Here is a 21,158-nt window from a genome sequence, read left to right as displayed (position 1 = left end):
AGCAATAGTGGATCCAGTGGCTTATGCCTATAATTTCAGTGCTTTGGGAGGCTGACACAGAAAGACCACTTGAGGCCAGGAGTTGAAGACCAGCCTGGCAACATAGCAAGACTCCCATTTCTAAAAGACTTAAAAAAAATAAATAAGAAGAAGCCGGGCTTGCTGGTGCGCAGCTGTAGTCCTAGCTACTCAAGAGGCTGAGGTGGGAGGATCGCTTGAGCCCCAGGGTTCCAGGCTGCAGTGAGTCGTGACTGCACCTCGCTCCGTCCAGCCTGGGCGAGAGAGTGAGACCCTGTCACTAAACAAACAAGAAAACAATAATAGCAGTGCTTCTTGTTAATGTCCAGTCTTTGAAGAGAACAGCAGAGGATGGGAACGGCAGGTCTGAGTGGCATGGAGCCCGACACCAGGGAGAATGTTTTCAGGCTAATAGCACAGTGTGTTACAGAATCACTGGTGGACTGTTAACCATTTTTTTGAAAAATGAAGTAGAATAGAAAATAACAGAATATATTACTCATGATAAAGGTAGATACTGGTTTGTGAAGCTTTTGTGGCAATTACTGCTATGTGAACATATATGTGTATATGTACTGTGTATAATGATTTATAGGTTGTAGTCAGAAAAACTTACAGGATAAAGCATAATATTGGTAACATAAAATGTATCTGTATTTTTATAGCTTTCATCTCCAATCAGTACGTTACAGGAGAAAAGGCATTTTTCCTTAGTATGATCTATCTCCTCACAGTACTTCTGACATCAAATATATGGGGACCTCTATCTCCTCCTACCAGCCAGTTCTCCAATTCTCCAGACACTAACAAGGTGTCCTGCAATTCAGTTCAATTCCAGCACTAGCCAGAGTTAGTGCAGTCCCCAGTTAGTTAAGCTCAGCCCCACAAGACTGCCCTCCCAGTTGACACCTGTGCTTCTGACCAACCAGCTCTATGACCACCACCCCCTCTTCAGGTTTGATTATTTGCTAGAATGGCCCACAGAACTCAGGGAATCACTTTATTTACGTTTACTGGGTTTTTTATATAAAGTATGCAAATGAACAACCAGATGTAGAGGTGCACAGAGTGAAGTCAAGAAGGGCCTGGAACTTAGGAGCTTCTGTTCCTCATAGAACTGGGCTGTGTCACCCTCCTGGCACATGGATGCAGATCAACCCAGGAGTTCTCCAGACTCCATCATCTGGGTGTTTTTAATGGAGGTTTCATTGTGTAAGCCATGATTAATGATTAACTCAATCTCCAGCCCCTCTCCGTCCACCAGAAGTTAAGGGTGAGGCTGAAAGTTCTAAGCTTCTAATCAAAGTTTGGTCTTTCTGGTAACCACCCCCCATCCTGAAGCTGTCCAGGACCCACTGAGAGTCACCTCATTAAAACAAAAGATGTTCCCATCACTCATGAAATTCCAAGGGATTTTTAGAAGCTCTGTGTTAGTAACTGAAGGCAAAGAGCAAATACTACAACCAAAAATGCCCCTGTCACTTAGAAAATTACAGGGGTTTTTAGGAGTCTGTACTGAGAACCAAGGACAAAGACCAAATGTAAATGTATTATATCACTATAGAAGCAACATTGCTGTAACACACTAATTTTCTTCGGTAATACAGTGTAAATGAAAGTACAGTTTTTTAAAAAATGTTCTGATCAGAGCATGCGATGCTCCTAAAACAAGAATCATATGTAGATTTCTAGCCCCATCTGCTGGAACATGTCTTCTTTGGCCAGAAAAACAAAACATACTAAAATACAGTGGTTTGGGGTTTTTGCTTTTTGGGTTTTTTAAAACATTTTGAAGTAGAAAAGCCCTGAATCTCATAACTATTATAGGTTGGTTTGACACATCTATTTAACAGCAATGTGTAGATCCCCATCCTGAAACCCAAAATATGCTTTACATATATATGTAGCTAATGCTTAATAAGGATTCACTGTAAAAATCCAGAAAAAGATGTATAAAAATGAAAGCTGCTCAGAAAACAACAGCATCTTTAATAAAGAAAAAAAAGCAGACAAGACATTCCATGATTCTCTTTCCTTTTACCAAATAGGCTAAAATAAAAAAAGCAAAGAAAACAAAACCAAAACCAAGTGTCTAAAACGTCAAGTTCATCTATTAATAGAAGAAACCCACAACTAAGACTCAGAGCTAAGAAGTTTAAGGAGAATACAGAAAGTAGTGTAGCAAACCATATAAGCTGAGTGACATTGGATAGAACTTTGAGCAAAACTAAATGGGAGATCCCAAGAGAAGGAAAGGGGACAGTTGACAGTCTGGAAAACCTACAACAAAGATCCTTAGGATGGCCAAGTGAAAACAGATTGTGTTTAAAGATTTATTCATAATCTATTTGGAGCTTAGAATATATTTTCTCATAAAAATAGTGATTGACTTGTCCTGTCCTTGAGAGTTGAAAATAGTACACATTCTCAATTTGCTGTTAGTGTCTGAATATTCACATAATTTGGGATACCAGGTTGCCCAAAACTCAGTTCTGAATATATTGAGCCTTTTATTTTTATCTCCAAGTGGCAGTTTTTAAAACTGACCTTTTACCTTGATTTAAAATAATAGTGCCTGGCTGGGCATGGTGGCTCACGCCTGTAATCCCAGCACTTTGAGGCCGAGGTGGGCAGATTACCAGAGGTCAGGAGTTTGAGAACAGCCTGGCCAACATGAAGAAACACCGTCTCTACTAAAAATACAAAAATTAGCCAGGTATGGTGGTGCATGCCTGTAATTCTAGCTACTCGGGAGGTTGAGGCGGGATAATCACTTGAATCCAGGGGGTGGAGGTTGCAGTGAGCTGAGATCGCACCACTGCCCTCACGCCTGGGCGACTGAGAAAGACTCCGTCTCAAAAAATAATAGGCCGGGCGCGGTCACTGATGCCTGTAATCCCAGCACTGTGGGAGGCCGAGGCGGGAGGATCAGATGAGGTCGGGAGTTTGAGGCCAGCCTGACCAACATGGAGAAACCCTGTCTCTACTAAAAATACAAAAATTAGCCGGGCGTGGTGGCGCATGCCTGTGATCCCAGCAACTCGAGAGGCTGCAGCAGGAGAATCGCTTGAACCGGGGAGGCAGAGGTTGTGATGAGCCAAGATTGCACCATTGCACTCCAGCCTGGGCAACAAGAGTGAAACTGTCTCAAAAATATAATAATAATAAAGTAAAAAACAGAATAAAATAATAATGCCTGCCACCGCCGTTAACAGACCTTGTACTCTCTAATGCCAAGCTGTATATGGGACAGTTGCCAGCATGTCTTCACTGGCACTATAAAATATAGCCAAGAAGATAGGCTCTGAGAGTAAGAAGTCTGTGTTGGTTAGGAGTAATTTTGTCCTGGCTGTCTGGTATAAAGCTCTCAAATGTAAATCCGGGTGGGATAATGGACTCAGCTCTGTCTGCAACATGCCATTGTGTGGAGAAGCACTCTAATGCATAAGCTTTTTATGCTGTAAACTATAGTAGCTGAAATTAAATGCCACTTTTTCAGAGGTGAATTAATGGAGAGCCTGGTGAAATTCAAAGCTTTTTGATGTATAAAACTTGATAAATGGAACTATTCCATCAATAGGCAAAGTATAACAACCTGTCTACATAGATAGTATGTAATTTCTGCACAGGTCTCTGTTTAGTTAATACATCACTGTATATCAATCTAGAATCTTGCTCCAATAAAGGAACATAAAGTTTTGTTTTGGTTTTGGTTTTGTTTGAGACGGAGTCTTGCTGTGTCGCCCAGGCTAGAGTGCAGTGGTGCAATTTTGGCTCACTGCAACCTCGGCCTCCTGGATTCAAGGGATTCTCCTGCCTCAGCCTCCCAAGTAGCTGGGATTACAGGTGTGTGCCACCACGCCTGGCTAATTTTTGTATTTTTAATAGAGCCAGGGTTTCACCACGTTGACCAGGCTCGTCTCGAACTCCTGACCTCAAGTGATCCACCCGCCTCAGCCTCCCAAAGTTCTGGGATTACAGACATGAGTCATTGGGCCTTGCCAAGGTATTTTTTTTTTTTTGGAAAAAAAAAAAAGGTAGTACACATTCTTAGTGCAGATGGGCTTGGCCAGTAGCACATGATGGTGAAGCAGACGTGAGACAACAGGGAGAGGCAGGGACAGTGTGGGCTGGAGACCCTGGGCCCCCCTACTCTATCCTAGTCCATTATTATAGCCAGATCTTCCACTCGGTCAGAAGATGATGGAAATCTGGATTTTGTGTGAAATCTCTCAGTTTATTGTTGACAAGTCAATTTGAATTTTAGAAACGTGATGTAGGTCAACTCTTGAGTTGGGTGGTTCTCCGAGCTGCCAGTTTACAACTCCGATTCTAGCGAAAGAGACAGCCTCTGCCATTTTCAGTACAGCTACAGGAAGATCCTTCAGTGGACTAGCTTGTGACCTGCTTATCTCCTTTTTGTGCCTCTTGCTCTTCCCACTTCAGCCCAAACTAATCACATGAGCTGTAGCCATCACAGAAGTAATTCTGACATCCAACCTAATGTACTGTGATTTCACCTAGCAAGCTTGAGTGAATTTGCCAGGTCTTGCAGAGTGGAGCCTACCTGATGTCTCACCTGATGCCCCTTGCTAGGATTCCTTTCTTTCAGCTGGCCGAATCTTTACACACATCGCACATCAGCTAGTTTTAACTCCATGAAGCCTTAAAAAGAACTAGTGCTCACAGGTCTAAACCTTAAGCACGTGCCTGTTCCCTGTACTCTGGTAACTCCTGATACATTTTTATTTGTATATCGCCGTGTTCCTACTTTCATATGTGACTATGGGAATTAGCTAATTTGGAAGGAATTAGCAGTTATCTGCTCATAATTAGGGTACTACATCCATTTATCCCCACATTCCCCAGTAATTTCAGCTTGTCTGACTTTTTTTCTAATTGGATTAGTCTCATTTTGTTTATGAGTAGATACTTTATTGATTTTGGATTTTTCAGTTTGCATGGATCCTCAGGTTCTCTGTTATTCCTCTGCCTTTAAACCACGCATCAGAGCTGTGGAACAGATTGAGGAAGGGCAAATGGGGTCAGGCCATTTCATGAGAAAGAGCCAGGAGATACAGAATGGAGGTGGGAGGAAGGAATGAATTAATATATACTTCTCTAGAATTTCATACCAGGAATATACAGAATGGGAAAGAATTGGGGAGCTGAGAGGAGTAAATCCTAAGAATAAATGTTGATTTAGTGACTCATAAACTTGTTTTGGCCAACTAGAATCTAACAACTACTGAACAGTTGTGTTAGCCACAGTCCTGAGCACTTTGTTTATTAGCTTATTTAAACTTCACAACAACCCCATAAAGTGGGCATTATTGTTATTCTGATACTCTTTTAAAAATGTAACCAACTTCTGTGCCTAAAATCTTAACTCTTATGCCAATAGCTTTCAAACTTTATTGACCACATCTTATAGTGAGAAATATATTTAACATTTTACATACATAGCGACCTAGAGTAGATACATAGATACATGTAAGTGACAGAAAACTTCATAAAATAGCATTTCCTATGAATAATGCACTGTAATATTTTCAATTTAGTTTTATTAAAAAAGCTGTTTTGGGCCCACGAAATTGGTATCAGAACTCACTAATGTGTTGTGACCTACAGTTTGAAAAAACACAGCATTGAGCCATAGTGCTTACCATCTGTATTTTATATAGACACAAGATGACTTTCCTCATGTCTGCAAAGGCAAGATGGGGCATGAGCCAAAGTACTAACCAAACCAAGACACATGCTCAGATTTACAGACCTTTTTGTTAAATGTTAACCAGTGTAAAAATACTGTAATTCCTTTGGGGATTTAAAGGAATCTGCCTGCACAAGAGTAGTTACAAATTAGGAAATGACCTCAAATACCAATGTTGCTTTGAAAAAGAGTCATGGAAACTCAGGGTTGGAGAGACTTAACTATCATTCCATCCAGTCACCCATGTGATGCCTTAATCATCTCTATTTTGCATTCAGTCTGTGCTTGAGACACTACCAGTTGAGTGTGGCTTCCCTTTCAGAATAATCCATTCCATCTTTTTGCCTGGCGGGAGGGAGCAAGTTCTTTTCAAGATTGAGCTGAAATTTGCCTCCCAGTAACTTCATCCTCTTCATCTTCATCCCATCCCTTGTATCACCCTTGGAGATGTCTGAAGAAAATTCTGGAGTTCTAGCTTTGCAGAAGGGAGTCCAATAGGGTGCTCAGCAGTCATCACAGATGCTTCAGCCTCTTGGTAACCAATGTTATGCTCATTTCCCTGGAACAGGACCTAATGCACTGCACAGCATTTGCAACGGCAGATGAGTATCATCTGGGAAATCTGTCTCAAGATCTGGCCTCCCACGGATATGTTGAAGTAACAAGCTTGCCTAGAGGTACTTCTTCTTGAACCTGGGGCCAAGTATGTTAAAATGTATTGGATAATTTTCCTATGATACTATCTTAAGTATGTATTTGTTTGCAATTCATTTTCTTTTGAAAGGATTGTATCATAAAAGTGGATGTTGAATCTCTTTTTACAGATGACAAAGAATTAAAATGTATTTACAGAGAACTCATTAAAATCAGTATGATTTATTAAGATTATAGGATCATTATTACTTGAGGTGGTCAGAGGTCGTACTACTTCATTTCTAGCACATTAAGAAGTTATTTTAGTTTGTGTGTGTCTGTGTGTGTTTTTGTGGGGTTTTTTTTGTTTGTTTTTTGGGATGGAGTTTCACTCTTGTTGCCCAGGCTGGAGTGCAATGGCGCGATCTCGGCTCACTGCAACTTCCACCTCCCGGGTTCAAGCGATTTTCCTGCCTCAGCCTCCGGAGTAGCTAGGATTACAGGCATGCGCCACCACACCTGGCTAATTTTTGTATTTTTAGTAGAGATGGTGTTTCTCCATGTTGGTCAGGCTGGCCTCGAACTCCCAACCTCATCTGATCCTCCTGCCTCGGCCTCCCAAAGTGCTGGGATTACAGGTTTGAGCCACCACACCCAGCCCGTTATTTTAGTCTTATAGAAGAACCATGAAGTTGATAGACATGGGGAGAGCCTTTAAAAAAAAAATTTACCAGCTCAATCTAATACTTTAAAACAATTAGTTAGCCGGGTGCAGTGGCTCACGCCTGTAATCGCAGCACTTTGGGAGGCCGAGGCGGGCAGATCACCTGAGGTTGGGAGTTCGAGACCAGCCTGACCAACATAGAGAAACCCCTGTCTCTACTAAAAATACAAATAGTAATAATAATAAAACGATTAGTTAGAAGATAAAAATGAAAAAGAAGAAAAAATGAACTCAATTGAGGATTTTTATGGTGAAATCAGGAAGGATTCTTGAGAATTGGCTTGCTTTACATTAATTAAAAATAATTTAGGCCAGGCATGGTGGCTCAGGCCTGTAATCCCAGCACTTTGGGAGGCTGAGGTGGGTGGATCACTTGAGGTCAGGAGTTCGAGACCAGCCTGGCCAACATGGCGAAACCCCATCTTTACTAAAAATACAAAAATTAGCCAGGTATGGTGGCACGAGCCTGTAGTCCCAGCTACTTGGGAGACTGAGACACAAGAATTGCTTGAACCTGGAAGGTGGAGGTTGCAGTGAGCTGAGATCATGCCACTGCACTCCAACCTGGGTGACAGAGTGAGACTCCATCTCAAAAAATAAATAAATAGGCCGGGCGTGATGCCTCATACCTGTAATCCTGCACTCTGGGAGACTGAGACAGGCAGATCACCTGAGGTCAGGAGTTTGAGACCAGCCTGGCCAACATGGTGAAACCCCACCTTTACTAAAAATACAAAAATTAGCTGGGCTTGGTGGTACGTGCCTGTAATCCCAGCTACTCAGGAGGCTGAGGCAGGACAATCACTTGAACCTGGGAGGCGGAGGTTGCAATGAGCCAAGATCGTGCCACTGCACTCTAGCCTGGGTGACAGAGCGAGACTCTGTCTCAAAAATAAATAAGTTACTTAGAACATTTTGATAAACTTTTACAGTGAAACTCAGGATAGCCCAATACCCAGAACGTTTATTAATTTACCTAAGAGTAGCAAAAATAGGTTATAGGAAGGTTGAAAGCCTTCCTATAACAGCGGAAATTCTTAAGACTCAATCCCATAGAAGATAGTTGAAATATCATTGTGATAATCCAAACAGACTGTTTGTGTGATTAGGTGACAAAAACAAGCATAGTTGACTTAGAAAGACAGAGCTATGTCTAGAGCCCCTTGGTATGAAAATTTGCCTGGAGGTATTGTTGGCTGATGCTGAAGGCTGCCAGCTGTGTGGTCTGTGCTTCACAGAATTGCAGGCTTCACTGCCCTGGATTGTTTCAGTCGATTTTATTTTGCTTTTGGCTGCGTACGCAAACTCTGTCCTATGTAGGATGTAGTAATTAACAATTTACAAAAGAAAAAAAATAACAGTTTTGGTCTGTGTCTGAATTGCCCATCACCCAACCTTTACCAGAAATTTCTGAAGCTTTGAGGATCCTAATTTTATGTTAATTCCGTCAAGACATACAACCTTTTGCAAATTAATAGTATATTTATTAATTGATATATTAACATTGGTTGTAATTTACATTATGGAATATATGCTTATGATAAATATCACTATACTAATATGTAAAGCAACTTCTTATGATGAATATTGGTATATTAGTATATGTTTAACAATACTTAGGCCAGGTCCCATGGCTCATGCCTGTAATGCACTTTGGGAGGCCAAGGCAGGCAGATGGCTTGAGCTCAGGAGTTCACGACCAGCCTGGGCAACATAGTGAGACCTCATCTCTACAAAACATAAACAAAAACTTAGCCAGGTGCGGTGGCACATGCCTGTAGTCTAAGCTACTTGGGAGGCTGAGGTGGGTGGGGGGGTGGTCCCTTGAGTTCAGGAGGTTGAGGCTGCATTGAGCTGAGATCATGGCACTGCGCTTCAGCCTGGGAGACAGAGCAAGACCCTGTCTCAAAAAAAAAAAAACAAAAAAAACACTTTTTTTTTTTAAATAGTTGCAGGTGGCTGCAGTGGTAGCCCCTGTAGTGATTAACCTTGAAATCACATATGTTTTGAAGTGGTCAGTATCTTTATTTCTGTGTATTTTCTATTGCCCTACTTTTTATACTTTAAAATTCAGCAGAAGGAGTAGTTTGGGAATGTTAAAATTGCATTATTAATGAAATGGTATTTATAGGAAGAGAATATATTAATACTTCTTCAATTTTTATTTTTAATTTTGTAGAAAGTTTAATTCTTGACACTTAGTTGTATGGAACCTAAGACTTTATTAATTATCTGGACTAGTGATTATTGAATCAAAATGGGCATGAATGAGCTCTAATATTAATATCACAGGTTGTTGAATGTTTTATAAAAGTAATTGCTGATCATTTTTTTGGTGGTCGTATTTGCATTTTTATATATTAAATCCTTTCAGAGGCCTTAGTGGAAAGATGGTGATTGTGTTACAGAGCACTCCATGGTATATAAAGAAATGATCTTAAGTACTTTATTACAGTGTTTATAGGTGACTCTTACACCTTGTGTTACCTTGACATAGCTTTTTTGTTCGTTTATTTTAAATCACAGATGCAGCAAATATTTTGGTGATGGGTGTGGAAAATTCTGCAAAAGAAGGTGATCCTGGAACAATATTCTTCTTCAGGTAAGACAGGAAAGAAACCCCATTAGGTGATGATGGGTTTGGGTCAAGTAATTGTGGTCTTTAAAGGTGCAGGCATACCTTTCTTAACAGTAAATGTGTTCAAAATGTATTTGTGATTTAAATTTATCATTTAATTCTTATTTAATCTAGGAGAGTTTGTCACTTTTAGGAATTCTCTGGTAAACCCTCTTATAAAGTAAAGAATATTTCAAACAAGTGAATGATCTTCCCCGGGGTGTCTTTCTTTGTAAATTCAGATTTTCATGGACTAAATTTCTGGAAAGCAGCCAATTTCCCATTCATCTTTAGTGCCCCTTGTCAGACTCCTGCCCCAGGGAAACTCCCGCTACCTCCCTGCTGTCTCTTCTTGCCATTTTCTTTTTTTTCTCCCTTCCCCTTTGGTAGTTCTTTAAAGTTTTAGCTTACCTCTCCAGAGGTTTTAGACTAGGAGACTCACATACACACTTATTCCTTTTATCTAAAGGCCGACTCAATACTAAATACTCCACAGTAGCTGCCTGGGAATGATAACATGATAGAACCGTGTGAAATAATCTCATTTATCCTCAGCACACTCGATGAAGGTCTGTTACTCCTATTTTGCAGCTGAGGAAACTGAGGGTCATAGGGATTAAGTGAGTTACCCATAGTCATGAGACTAATACGTGACAGAACAGAAGCACATGGACCATCTGTAGGAATCCAAAGTTGAGTAAAGTTCTTGTGGTCATAATCCTTATAGTTGATGAAAAGTGGAAGTTCTTTTTTCCTTTCAATGCCTGCCTTCCTTTTGACCCCATCTTTAGAGAGAATCAAGATTCCAACATTTAATTCAAGTAGAATAATAGCATCCCTGTTGTTCCGAGTGAGGAATTTAGATTTCTGAGGGACTCTACATCAGCACTGTCCAGCAGAAATACAATGCAAGCCTCGGCTGGGCACGGTGGCTTATGCCTGTAATCCCAGCACTTTGGGAGGCTGAGGCAGGCAGATCACAAGGTCAGGAGTTTGAGACCAGCCTGGCCAACATAGTGAAACCCTGTCTCTACTAAAAATACAAAAAATTAGCCAGGCGCATGGTGGAGGGTGCCTGTAATCCCAGCTACTCAGGAGGCTGAGGCAGGAGATTCACTTGAACGCGGGAGGCGATGGTTGTGGTCAGCTGAGATCGTGCCATTGCACTCCAGCCTAGTGACAGAGTGAGACTCTGCCTCAAAGAAAAAAAAAAAAAGAAATATAATGCAAGCCTCATATGTAATGATACATTTTCCAGTAACCACATTTTAAATATTTTTAAAAAGATAAAATTAATTTTGAACAACACAAGTATGTTTCTTAACATATTAACATGAAATTAATTTAACAATGTATTTTATTCAACCCAGCATATCTAAAATATTATCATTTCAACATGTAATTAATAATATTTTTTCACTTTTCATACTAAGTCTTTGAATTTTGCTGTGTATTGTACACTTACACTTACAGCACATCTCAGTTTGCACCAGGCATGTTTCAAGCACTCAATAGCCACATGTGGCCTCTGAGTACCACATTGCACAGCACAGTGCATTCCTCTGGATGGAGGAATACGCAGTTCACCAGACCTCTCTTCTGCCTGGAAGGGATTCTCTGAACTGATACTGTGGCTGTGGCTTGAAATACCTCTCAAATCTGTATCCTGAAACCTTATCCCTGCCTATTGTAACAGCTTATTGTCTCCCTGCCTGCCTGCTCACCCACCACCAGTCGGTTTGTCTATTGTAAGCAGGGTCATTCTTCAGTGGCCATTTCTGACCACTACACTCTCCTGCCTAAATTTCCACAGACTATGAACAAATTCTCTATCACTGCATAAAGTTCCCTTCTGGATTGTCCCCTGCTTGCCTCTTTAACCTGCTTGCCTACTGCTTGACCACATCTGCAGCCATGCAGCTACTGGCTGTTTATTCTGAGATGTTGCTCTGCTCCCTCCCACCTCCTCTCTGAGCCTGTGTGTCCCCTCTGCTATGTTGTCTCCTCTTGTTTTCTCATTTGGCTGCCTCTGCTAGTCCTTTAGCAAAGGGGTCCCTCTGGTGTACATCTCATGGTATACTCTGCATACTCTTGTGGCACTGATCACACACTATTGTAATTGGTGGTCTAAGTGTCAGTCCCAGTCTTTTCTAGATTGAGGATAGGAATGAAATCATACTTATGTTTCTATCACAAATACTAAGCATGGACCCACACATATACTAAGTACTTTACTTAAGAAATGTTTCAAGAATAACGTGGAGTCATTAATATTTTTACCTTTCTTTTATTTCCTCCTTTCCTTCCTCCAGTGCACTGACCCTGAGCTATAGCTCCTGTTTTTATTTACTACCTGAAACAGCTTCAACACGTCAAACTTCAGAAATCAAAGCAAATGCATTCGTGGTTTTAGACCTTAAATAATGTTAAAGCCATAATCGGATTCAGAGGGCCTCCTGTGGTGTCACTGTAGTTCTGTTCCAAGCACTGTGAGCGTGGGGAGCATTATTCCATAGAGGCCTTTAACCATCTGATGCTTAAATTAACCACCATCTCTTTATTCCACAACAATCCAGGCATAGCCCTTTATTCCTTGCACATAGTAGAGTCTGCCTAATGAGAGCTAAGACAAGGTCTCAAAAAATTTCCTTATTCTGATTTCTGTGGATCAGAATTGAACCAGGTATGAAAGAGTCTACATACGTGAAGTTATATAGTATTACAATAATGGCTATTTGTTTGGCAAACCATGTGAGAAATCATAAATTTTGAGGAGGTCAGGTTTTATCAAGAATTTTATTTTAGCTCTTATTGTAGCAAGTTCACCTAAGGACCATAATATCAAATTAGTAAGTACATCATATTTTGAAAAATCGCATCCTGTATACATTCTAGAAGCTACATGGTTTTATATACGACCCTAAAGAATGTATTCCATCTGTATCTTAGTTGTTTCTTTTATTTTTTTAAATCAGGGAAGGAGCTGCTGTGTTTTGGAATGTGAAAGACAAAACTGTAAGTGTAAATAAAAATGTGAAAATATAAAAATTTAGTTTTGTGAGAATGAATTGTTAATTAGCACAAACTGAAACATTAGAAGGGAAATTAATAGATAATGCACAACTTATTTGCTCTGCATTACATGATACTTTGTTTCATCTTCCAAAATATATTGTATTTTGGGTTAAGATTTCCTGCTTTTACCTTTCTCTAGACACACACTAATTTGTGGAGAATCAGAACCATCCTAACTATACTGCAGACAGAAGTACTGTAGACTTTGCATGTTGTACTATACAAAATGTATGCAGTTAATTGGAAGCTGGTTGCATTGAGTGTTCTTTTAGGTCAAGTAGTCTAGAACTTACTACTTATGGGAAATAATTTTTTCAAGATCCAAATCAAGATTTGTTTAATACAACCATTTTAGAGGCAAATTGGTAATCTACATTAAAGCTTTATATTTAACCCAGTAATTTTACACCTAGAAATTTATCCAAAGGAAATAATCATAACTATTCATGATGGTTTTTGTACAAAAATGTTCATCAGAGCAATATTTATAATGGCAAAAATTAGAAATTACAAAATACACAATAATAGTTTGTTAAATACATCCATATACTACAGATATACTATAGATCCCCTTAGAAATCATGTAAAAAAAAATCTATTTCTGGGAGATTGCCTATATATATAATACAGTTACATTAAAAGAGCAGATTATACGGCCAGGCATGGTGGCTCACGCCTGTAATCCCAGCACTTTGGGAGGCCAAGGCAGGCAGATATCTTGAGGCCAGGAGTTCGAGACCAGCCTGGCCAACATGGTGAACCCCATGTCTACTAAAAATACAAAAATTAGCTGGGCGTGGTGGTGCACACCTGTAACCCCAGCTACTTGGGTAGCTGAGGCACAAGAATCGCTTAAACCTTGGAGGCAGAGGTTGCAGTGAGCCAAGATCAGACCATTGCACTCCAGCCTGGGAGACAGAGGGATACTCTTGTCTTCCACAAAAAAAAAAAAAAAGAAAAAAGCGGGTTACAAAATATAACCAATATAATCTCAGAACTGGTTAAAAAACATGCTTTATACAATCCCAATTTTACGAAAAGGAAACACACACAGTAGGTGGTCGGGAAGGGAACTTGGAGAAAAGAAAATATAAATGACCAATAAATATAAGAAAATACAAGTTGGCTATTTGAAGTTGCAAAGATGTAAAAGGCTGATAAACCCCATTTCTTAACAGTAGTTTCATAAATGTTGAGATTCTACATTTGGAAAAACTACTTTGGAGAGCAGGCTAGCAATATTATAAGTGTGGGCCAGGTGTGGTAACTCACACCTGTAATCGTATCACTTTGGGAGTCTGGGGTGGGAGGATCACTTAAGCTCAGGAGTTCCAGACCAGCCTGAACAACACAGTGAGATCCCATCTCTACAAAAAGTTTTTAGAAGTTAGCCAGGTGTGGTAGTGTGTGCCTGTAGTCCCAGCTACTTGGGAGGCTGAGGCAGGAGGATCGCTCAAACCCAGGAGTTTGAGGCTGCAATGAGCTATGATTGCATCACTGCACTCCAGCCTGGGTGACAAGGTGAGACCCTGTCTGTTACATATATACATATTGTGTAAGTCCGCATATCTTTTGATCTAGCAATTCCTAAAGAAGTATTCCCACAAGGCCATGAAGACCTTTGCACAAGTGTGGCACATTGCAACATTGTAATGGAGAGTAGAAAAAATTCCCCATGGAGGACACACCTAGGTTGGTTAAATAAATTGGAGTTCGTCTGTAAAGGAAAATAGTGTTGAAAATGTCATGTGCATAATATGATCCTATTTTACATAAAACAGCATAAATAGGTACATATATACACATAAAAAGTCTGGAAGGATATGCACCAAGTTTAATCATGGTTGCCTCTGGGGATTAGGATTTCAGTACAGAAGAGAGAAAGAGATGATCACCTCCCACACCTGTGTGGCTTAATTTTTTATTAGTATGTTGGGCTTTACTTTTTATTTTTTATTTATTTATTTTTTTTTGAGATAGGGTCTTGCTCTGTCACACAGGCTGACATTGGCTCACTGCAACCTCCACCTCCCAGGCTCAAGCCAGCCTCTCAGGTAGCTGGGACTACAGGTGTACACCACCACACCCAGATAATTTTTGTATTTTTTTGTAGAGACAGGATTTTGCCACGTTGCCCAGGCTGGTCTTGAACTTTTGAGCTCAAGGATCCACCCGCCTCTGCCTCCCAAAATGCTGGGATTATTAAAGAGATTTAAAGAATACAATTTATAATATTACTAGTGATTTTCCTTGGGTTGTGGGATAATGATAACCTTGATTTTCTTCTCCATTCTCATCTGTGTTTTCCAAATGTAAAAACAAATGAACGTGTCATCCTGATTACTTTAATATCACAATGGATTTGATTTGCCTTTTCCTTAAAAACATGCAACAGAAATAATGCCTGTAAGTGTAATGAAGACTGTTATAAGCATTAAAATCATAACATACTTGAACTGAGGGAGTCAGTTATGATTTCAGATTAATCTTTTCTTCTAGATGAAGCATGTGATGAAAGTTCTAGAAAAACATGAAATTCAGCCCTATGAAATCGCACTGGTACACTGGGAAAATGAAGAGCTTAACTACATAAAAATAGAGTAAGCAACTTTTCATCAAATTTATGAAAGGGGCACTTGGAATAAATTAGGTAAAGCAATAGAGGAGACAAATTATTATGCATATGGAAACTTTTTTTTTTTTTTTTGAGACGGAGTCTCGCTCTGTCGCCCAGGATGGAGTGCAGTGGTGCAATCTCGGCTCACTGCAACCTCTGCCTCCCGGGTTCAAGCAATTCTCCTGCCTCAGCCTCCTGAGTAAGTGGGACTACAGGTGTGCACCACCACACCCAGCTAACTTTTTGTATTTTTAGTAGAGACAGGGTTTCACCATGTTGGCCAGGATGGTCTGGATCTCGACCTCGTGATCCGCCCGCTTCAGCCTCTCAAAGTGCTGGGATTACAGGCGTGAGCCACTGGACCTGGCCTGGAAACTTCATTTTAAGAAAAAAGTGGCCAGGCGTGGTAGCTCACACCTGTAATCCCAGCACTTTGGGAGGCTGAGGCAGGTGGATTACCTGAGGTCAGGAGTTCAGGACCAGCCTGGCCAACATGGTGAAACCCCATCTCTACTAAAAAATACAAAAATTAGCTGGTTATGGTGGCGGGTGCTTGTAATCCCAGCTACTCGGGAGGCTGAGACAGGAGAATTGCTTGAACCTGGGAGGCGGAGGTTGCAGTGAGGCAAGATCACGCCATTGCACTCCAGCCAGGGTGACAAGAGTGAAACTCCGTCTCAAAAAAAAAGAAGAAAAAGATTACTGGTACAAATACAAAGTCTAAACCATATAATAAATATTAGAAGATAAACATAATTTTTTGAACTTCTCAGGCTATCCACAAGTTAAAACAAGTCAGTAGTATAGCCCCAAAATGGAAATGTTAAGTTTCTAATCAGCCTAATCCAATAAAATAGTATGCATTTATCAAATGAACCTATCCAATTATTCCAGTAAATTCTTCTCTTAATCCAGTTTTTTCCTATTGATTTTGGGGGGTGGGGGGTATGAAAAGGAAGTATAGTGAGGGGTCAATCTAAGAGACCCACTTGTAGAAGTGTGGGTGCTGGAAGAAGTGGGACCTGGTGTACCAGTTTCACTAAGATAAATGGGTAGGCAACAGACTAGCTGATTTTCCTGACTCAGCCAGAGGGAAAAAATGAAGAGATGTTAGGGCCGAGACAGAGGCAGTATGAACAAGATGGTAGTGTCTTTTTCCTCATGGAGTTACCTGTCTAGTGAAATATGAGTCTCTGCAGGTTCTTAAGAAAGGTGGTGTTGGCCAGATTTGGTGGCTCACACCTGTAATCTCAGCACTTTGGGAGGCCAGGGTGGGAGGATCACCTGAGTCAGGAGTTCAAGACAGCCTGGCCAACATGGTGAAACCCCATCTCTACTAAAAATATAAAAATTACCCGGGCATAGTGGCGAGCGTCTGTGATCCCAGCTACTTGGGAGGCGGAGGTTGCCATGACCTGAGATCGCACCACTGCACTCCAGCCTGTGCAACAGAGTGAGACTCTGTCTCAAAAAAACACAAACAAACAAACAAAAAAAGCGTTAAAAACAGAGCTTTGGGAAGACTTGGAAGAGAGACAGAGACTAGCTATAGAAAGACCAGATGGGGATAAGAGCTGAGTAATCAGCGCTCACCACCAATAGGGCCAGTCACGGTTTTCTAAGTAAGTGCCTTCCATGTATTATTTCATTTAATCCTGGGGAAAACCCTATAATTGCAGCTAACTGGCTTTCAGATGAGATTTATTGAATCCTGTCTTGCCAAAGGGCACCTGACTGTCAGTCAGCCTAAGCCCAGTGGTGGCTGCGGTCAGAGGTAAGGATATAAACCTGAGAGAGACAGCAAATGAGCAGCCCGTAGTTTTATTATCTTTAGTAGTTACTCAGCCCTTGGCCTGCAGATACGGCTCCTGTGAATCCCCTTTCTGTGTTCTATTAGGTTTACATTAAAATGGCAAAAACCGCGATTACTTTTGCACCAACCAAATACTTCCATATCAAACTACTGCTAGACCCTTGTGTGTGTGTGTGTGTATACGCTTATCCACACACACACACACACGTTACTGTACAGTCTGTGAGGAGTAAAATCCTCAGTGCTTAGGATCCCAGAGTCAGTTATTTTGTTTCGTCGGAAAGACTGTCCTGGCTGCCACCTACATGGTTATTATGTGAGTCCTGCCATGATTCCAGGGATCTGCTCAGCTCTGTGGCATGGGCCCAGTTTACTCATAAAGCCTCTTGTGACCAAGCACAGTGGCTCATGCCTGTAATCCCAACACTTTGAGAGGCCAAGGTGGGCAGATCACTTGAGGTCAGGAGTTCAAGACCAGCCTGGCCAACATGGTGAAGCCCTGTCTGTACTACAAATATAAAAATTAGCTGGATGTGGTGGTGCACTCCTGTAATCCCAGCTACTCAGGAGGCTGAGGCAGGAGAATCGCTTGAACCCAGGAGGCGGAGGTTGCAGTGAGCGAAGATCACGCCACTACACTCCAGTCTGGGTGACAGAGCAAGACTCCATCTCAAAAAAAAAAAAAAACAAAAAAAAAAACCTCTTGTGACTGCTGTCTTTGCTTTCCTTCCTCCATCTGAGGCTGTCATAGCAGATGCCGCCTCTCAGCCCTCCATCAGGCCCCTTATCCCCCTCCCTTTGGCCGTCACTTCTTATCTGACATCTTTTGTGAAGGTTTACCCTGTCTTTTTTCCATTTGCTTGTGATGTTTATATTCACACATTCCCCTCTTCCCCTGTCCCCTGTCTAGGATTCTCCACAGTCACATATTCATTTTTCACAACTTCCTTGCCTCCCTCCCCAACCCCATCATGTCAGTGTGATTTTAGATTATACTCCATATATAGTTTTATATGCAGCATTTTTTCACATAGAAATTTACTGTGAACGTTCTCCTTTTTATTAACTATCTTTCCAAAACACACTTTTAAGTTTTTCTTGTGTGGAGTGACTATTACTGAGCCAACCCCTACTGAACATTTGGTTTCTTTCCTAATTTTTTACTCTTAAACACTGACCTTTTTTTTTTTTTTTTTTTTTTGGAGACAGAGTCTTGCTCAATCTCCCAGGCTGGAGTGCAGTGGCGTGATTTCGGCTTACTGCAAGCTCCGCCTCCCGGGTTTACGCCATTCTCCTGCCTCAGCCTCCCGAGTAGCTGGGACTACAGGTGCCTGCCACCACACCCGGCTAATTTTTTGTGTGTTTTGAGTAGAGACGGGGTTTCACCATGTTAGCCAGGATGGTCTCGATCTCCTGACCTCGTGATCCACCTGCCTCGGCCTCCTGAGTGCTGGGGTTACAGGCGTGAGCCACCGTGCCCAGCCAACACTGACCATTTTTTTAAAAGTTTTCAGCTGGGCAAGGTGGCTCACGCCTGTAATCGCACCACTTTGGGAGGCCGAGGTGGGTGGATCATTTGAGGTCAGGAATTCAAGACCAGCCTGGCCAACATGGTGAAACTCTATCTCTATTAAAAATACAAAAAAATAGCTGGGCGTGGTTGCGCATGCCTGTAATCCCAGCTACTAGGGAGGCTGAGGCAGGAGAATCGCTTGAACCTAGGAGACTGAGGTTGCAGTGAGCTGAGATCGCACCACTGCACTCTAGCCTGGGCGGCAGAGTGAGACTGTCTCAAAAAAAAAAAAAAAAAGTTTTCTTGTATACAAATTTTTCTTTGCATCTTAGATTATTTCCTTAGGATAAACTCCTAGAAAGGGAATTACCTGGACCAAAGGATATGAGAACGTTTGTAACACTCTTGATACAAATTGTCAAAATGACCTCCAGAAAGATGATATGGTGTCTTTTTCAAAGGAAAAGTTAAAGTGCTTTTTAAGATTTAGAAGGTATTATCTTTTTGCTTTTCACAGGGGACAGTCAAAACTTCACAGGGGGGAAATCAAGTTAAATTCAGAGCTGGATTTAGATGATGCCATTCTAGAGAAGTTTGCTTTCTCCAATGCTCTATGCCTTTCTGGTAAGTTACTACTGCTTATGGGATAGGGTACTACAGTTGTCATTTCATTGAGGGAAGTTTAAATAGTCACGATTTTGGTATATTTTCAGAATACTCAACAAAGGCTTAGCATTCCTTTTCCTTTTTTCCCCTCCATCAGAAAAAATATCTAGTATAAAAGATAGTACTGTGCTGAAGTTACTCATTCCTTATTAATTGTATTAATAAAACTTAACCTCTCCAAAAGTATTTTTTAGATGATGATTATATTAGCCTTTGTTTTTTTCTCTTCTCTCTATGCGATTGTTATTCTTAGATAGTCTCTAATCCAGACAGAGAAGCCCAGCCTTGTGTGACTGGGCACAGGTCCCAGTGTAGAAAAACATACTCTAGTGTTTCATAGGAATGGGACCCAGAGTCACAGTGGCTGTAAGTTTGTTCTGAAAGATCCACGCCCCGAATAAAACTATACAAGTTCTTTAAGAATTTCTTTTGCCAGCAGTCTACCTTAGGTGGCTGCTGCAGCGTCTTGTCCATCCCACTCTGAGGGGCTTCAGAGATTTCTGAGGTTTACTCTTAGTCCTGAGGAGTGAAGGGGAGGCCAGGGAAGTCTTAGTCGCGCCCTATCTGCAGAGCTACCCATGGTATCAAGGTGTACCCTACCCTCCTCAGTTTCCAAGATGTAATACTAGAAAATCAAGAGTTCTACTAAATGTAGCTTTGGTCTTCCAATAGGGCATGGAAAGCGATTCAGTTTCCTCTATCCACTTTAATTCTGTCCTTTATGATAATTAACTATTCTTAAATTATATTTTCAAGGTTTTAGTACTTTTTCTTAAACTATTACTGAAATAGTAGTGAAGATGCTGTGCAATTATGTATTTTATATACATGTGAATATGATGATAAAGAAATGTTCCATTATTAATTTTTTTCCCAGTAAAACTGGCAATTTGGGAAGCATCACTGGATAAATTTATTGAATCTATTCAGTCAATTCCTGAGGTAATTATATCAATTTTATGCTTATTCAAGGATTGATTTTTATATGGAAAAAATATGAATTTCCCAATATAACAATATATAGCCATCCATCAGTATCCATGGGAGATTTGTTCCAAGACCCCACTGGATACCAGAATCTACCAGTGTCCAAATCCCTGATATAAAATGGTATATATTTGCATATAACCTATGCATATCCTCATGTATACTTTCAACCATCTCTAGATTACCTAAAATACCTAATATAATATAAATACTATGTAAATAGTTGTTATACTGTATTGTTTAGGAAATAATAACAAGAAAAAACAGTTTGTACATGTTTGGTACAGAAGCAACCATTCTTTTTTCTCAAAATATTGTCAATTTGCAGTTGGTTGAATCTGCAGTTGCAGAACTTATAGAGGGCCGATTGTTTAGGAGTACAACAACATTATTATAAACAATAAGAAAACTACAGTAAACTTAAGAACTCCCAGTTACATATAAAATGACAAATTAAGAAACTTCATATTGATTACTTTTTACTTTTTAAAACTTCAAATTGTTTCCTCTGTTGGTGCAGTATTTTTTTTTTTAATATTAATATAATTGAAATGGGGTCTGGCCATGTTGCCCAGGCTGGTCTCGAACTCCTGGGCTCAAGTGATCCTCCCGCCTCGGCCTCCCAAAGTTCTAGCATTACAGGCCACGAGCCACCATGCCCGTCAGTTGCAGTATTTTTAATGTAACTGAATTAAATAAAAAAGTGAAATGTTTTTCTCTGAGAATGGAAATTATGACCACTTTTCCTGATTTAAGAAAGTGTTTTGCTAAATTATGAGAAA

At 40.6% G+C, this 21,158-nt stretch overlaps 1 protein-coding gene across 3 annotated transcripts in view; it reads left to right on the top strand.

Moving 5' to 3' along the window:
• RMND1 (required for meiotic nuclear division 1 homolog) overlaps positions 1-21,158 on the top strand; it is a 46,240-nt gene that overhangs the window by 7,774 nt on the left and 17,308 nt on the right. For all 3 annotated transcript variants that reach the window (XR_004070686.3, XR_004070687.3, XM_031012267.3), the window contains exons 3-8: positions 6,300-6,408; positions 9,615-9,690; positions 12,681-12,720; positions 15,280-15,380; positions 19,241-19,347; positions 20,267-20,331. Coding sequence is in view for 1 of the 3 variants with exons in the window: in XM_031012267.3 (XP_030868127.1) it covers positions 6,300-6,408; positions 9,615-9,690; positions 12,681-12,720; positions 15,280-15,380; positions 19,241-19,347; positions 20,267-20,331 (498 nt within the window). In the remaining 2 variants the exon portion in view is untranslated. The remainder of the gene's footprint in view (positions 1-6,299; positions 6,409-9,614; positions 9,691-12,680; positions 12,721-15,279; positions 15,381-19,240; positions 19,348-20,266; positions 20,332-21,158) is intronic.

The sequence above is a fragment of the Gorilla gorilla genome, chromosome 5 (genome assembly GCF_029281585.2).
Source record: "Gorilla gorilla gorilla isolate KB3781 chromosome 5, NHGRI_mGorGor1-v2.1_pri, whole genome shotgun sequence".
In the NCBI taxonomy this organism is placed as follows: Eukaryota; Metazoa; Chordata; class Mammalia; order Primates; family Hominidae; genus Gorilla; species Gorilla gorilla.
This window is presented reverse-complemented; position numbering and strand designations above follow the sequence as displayed.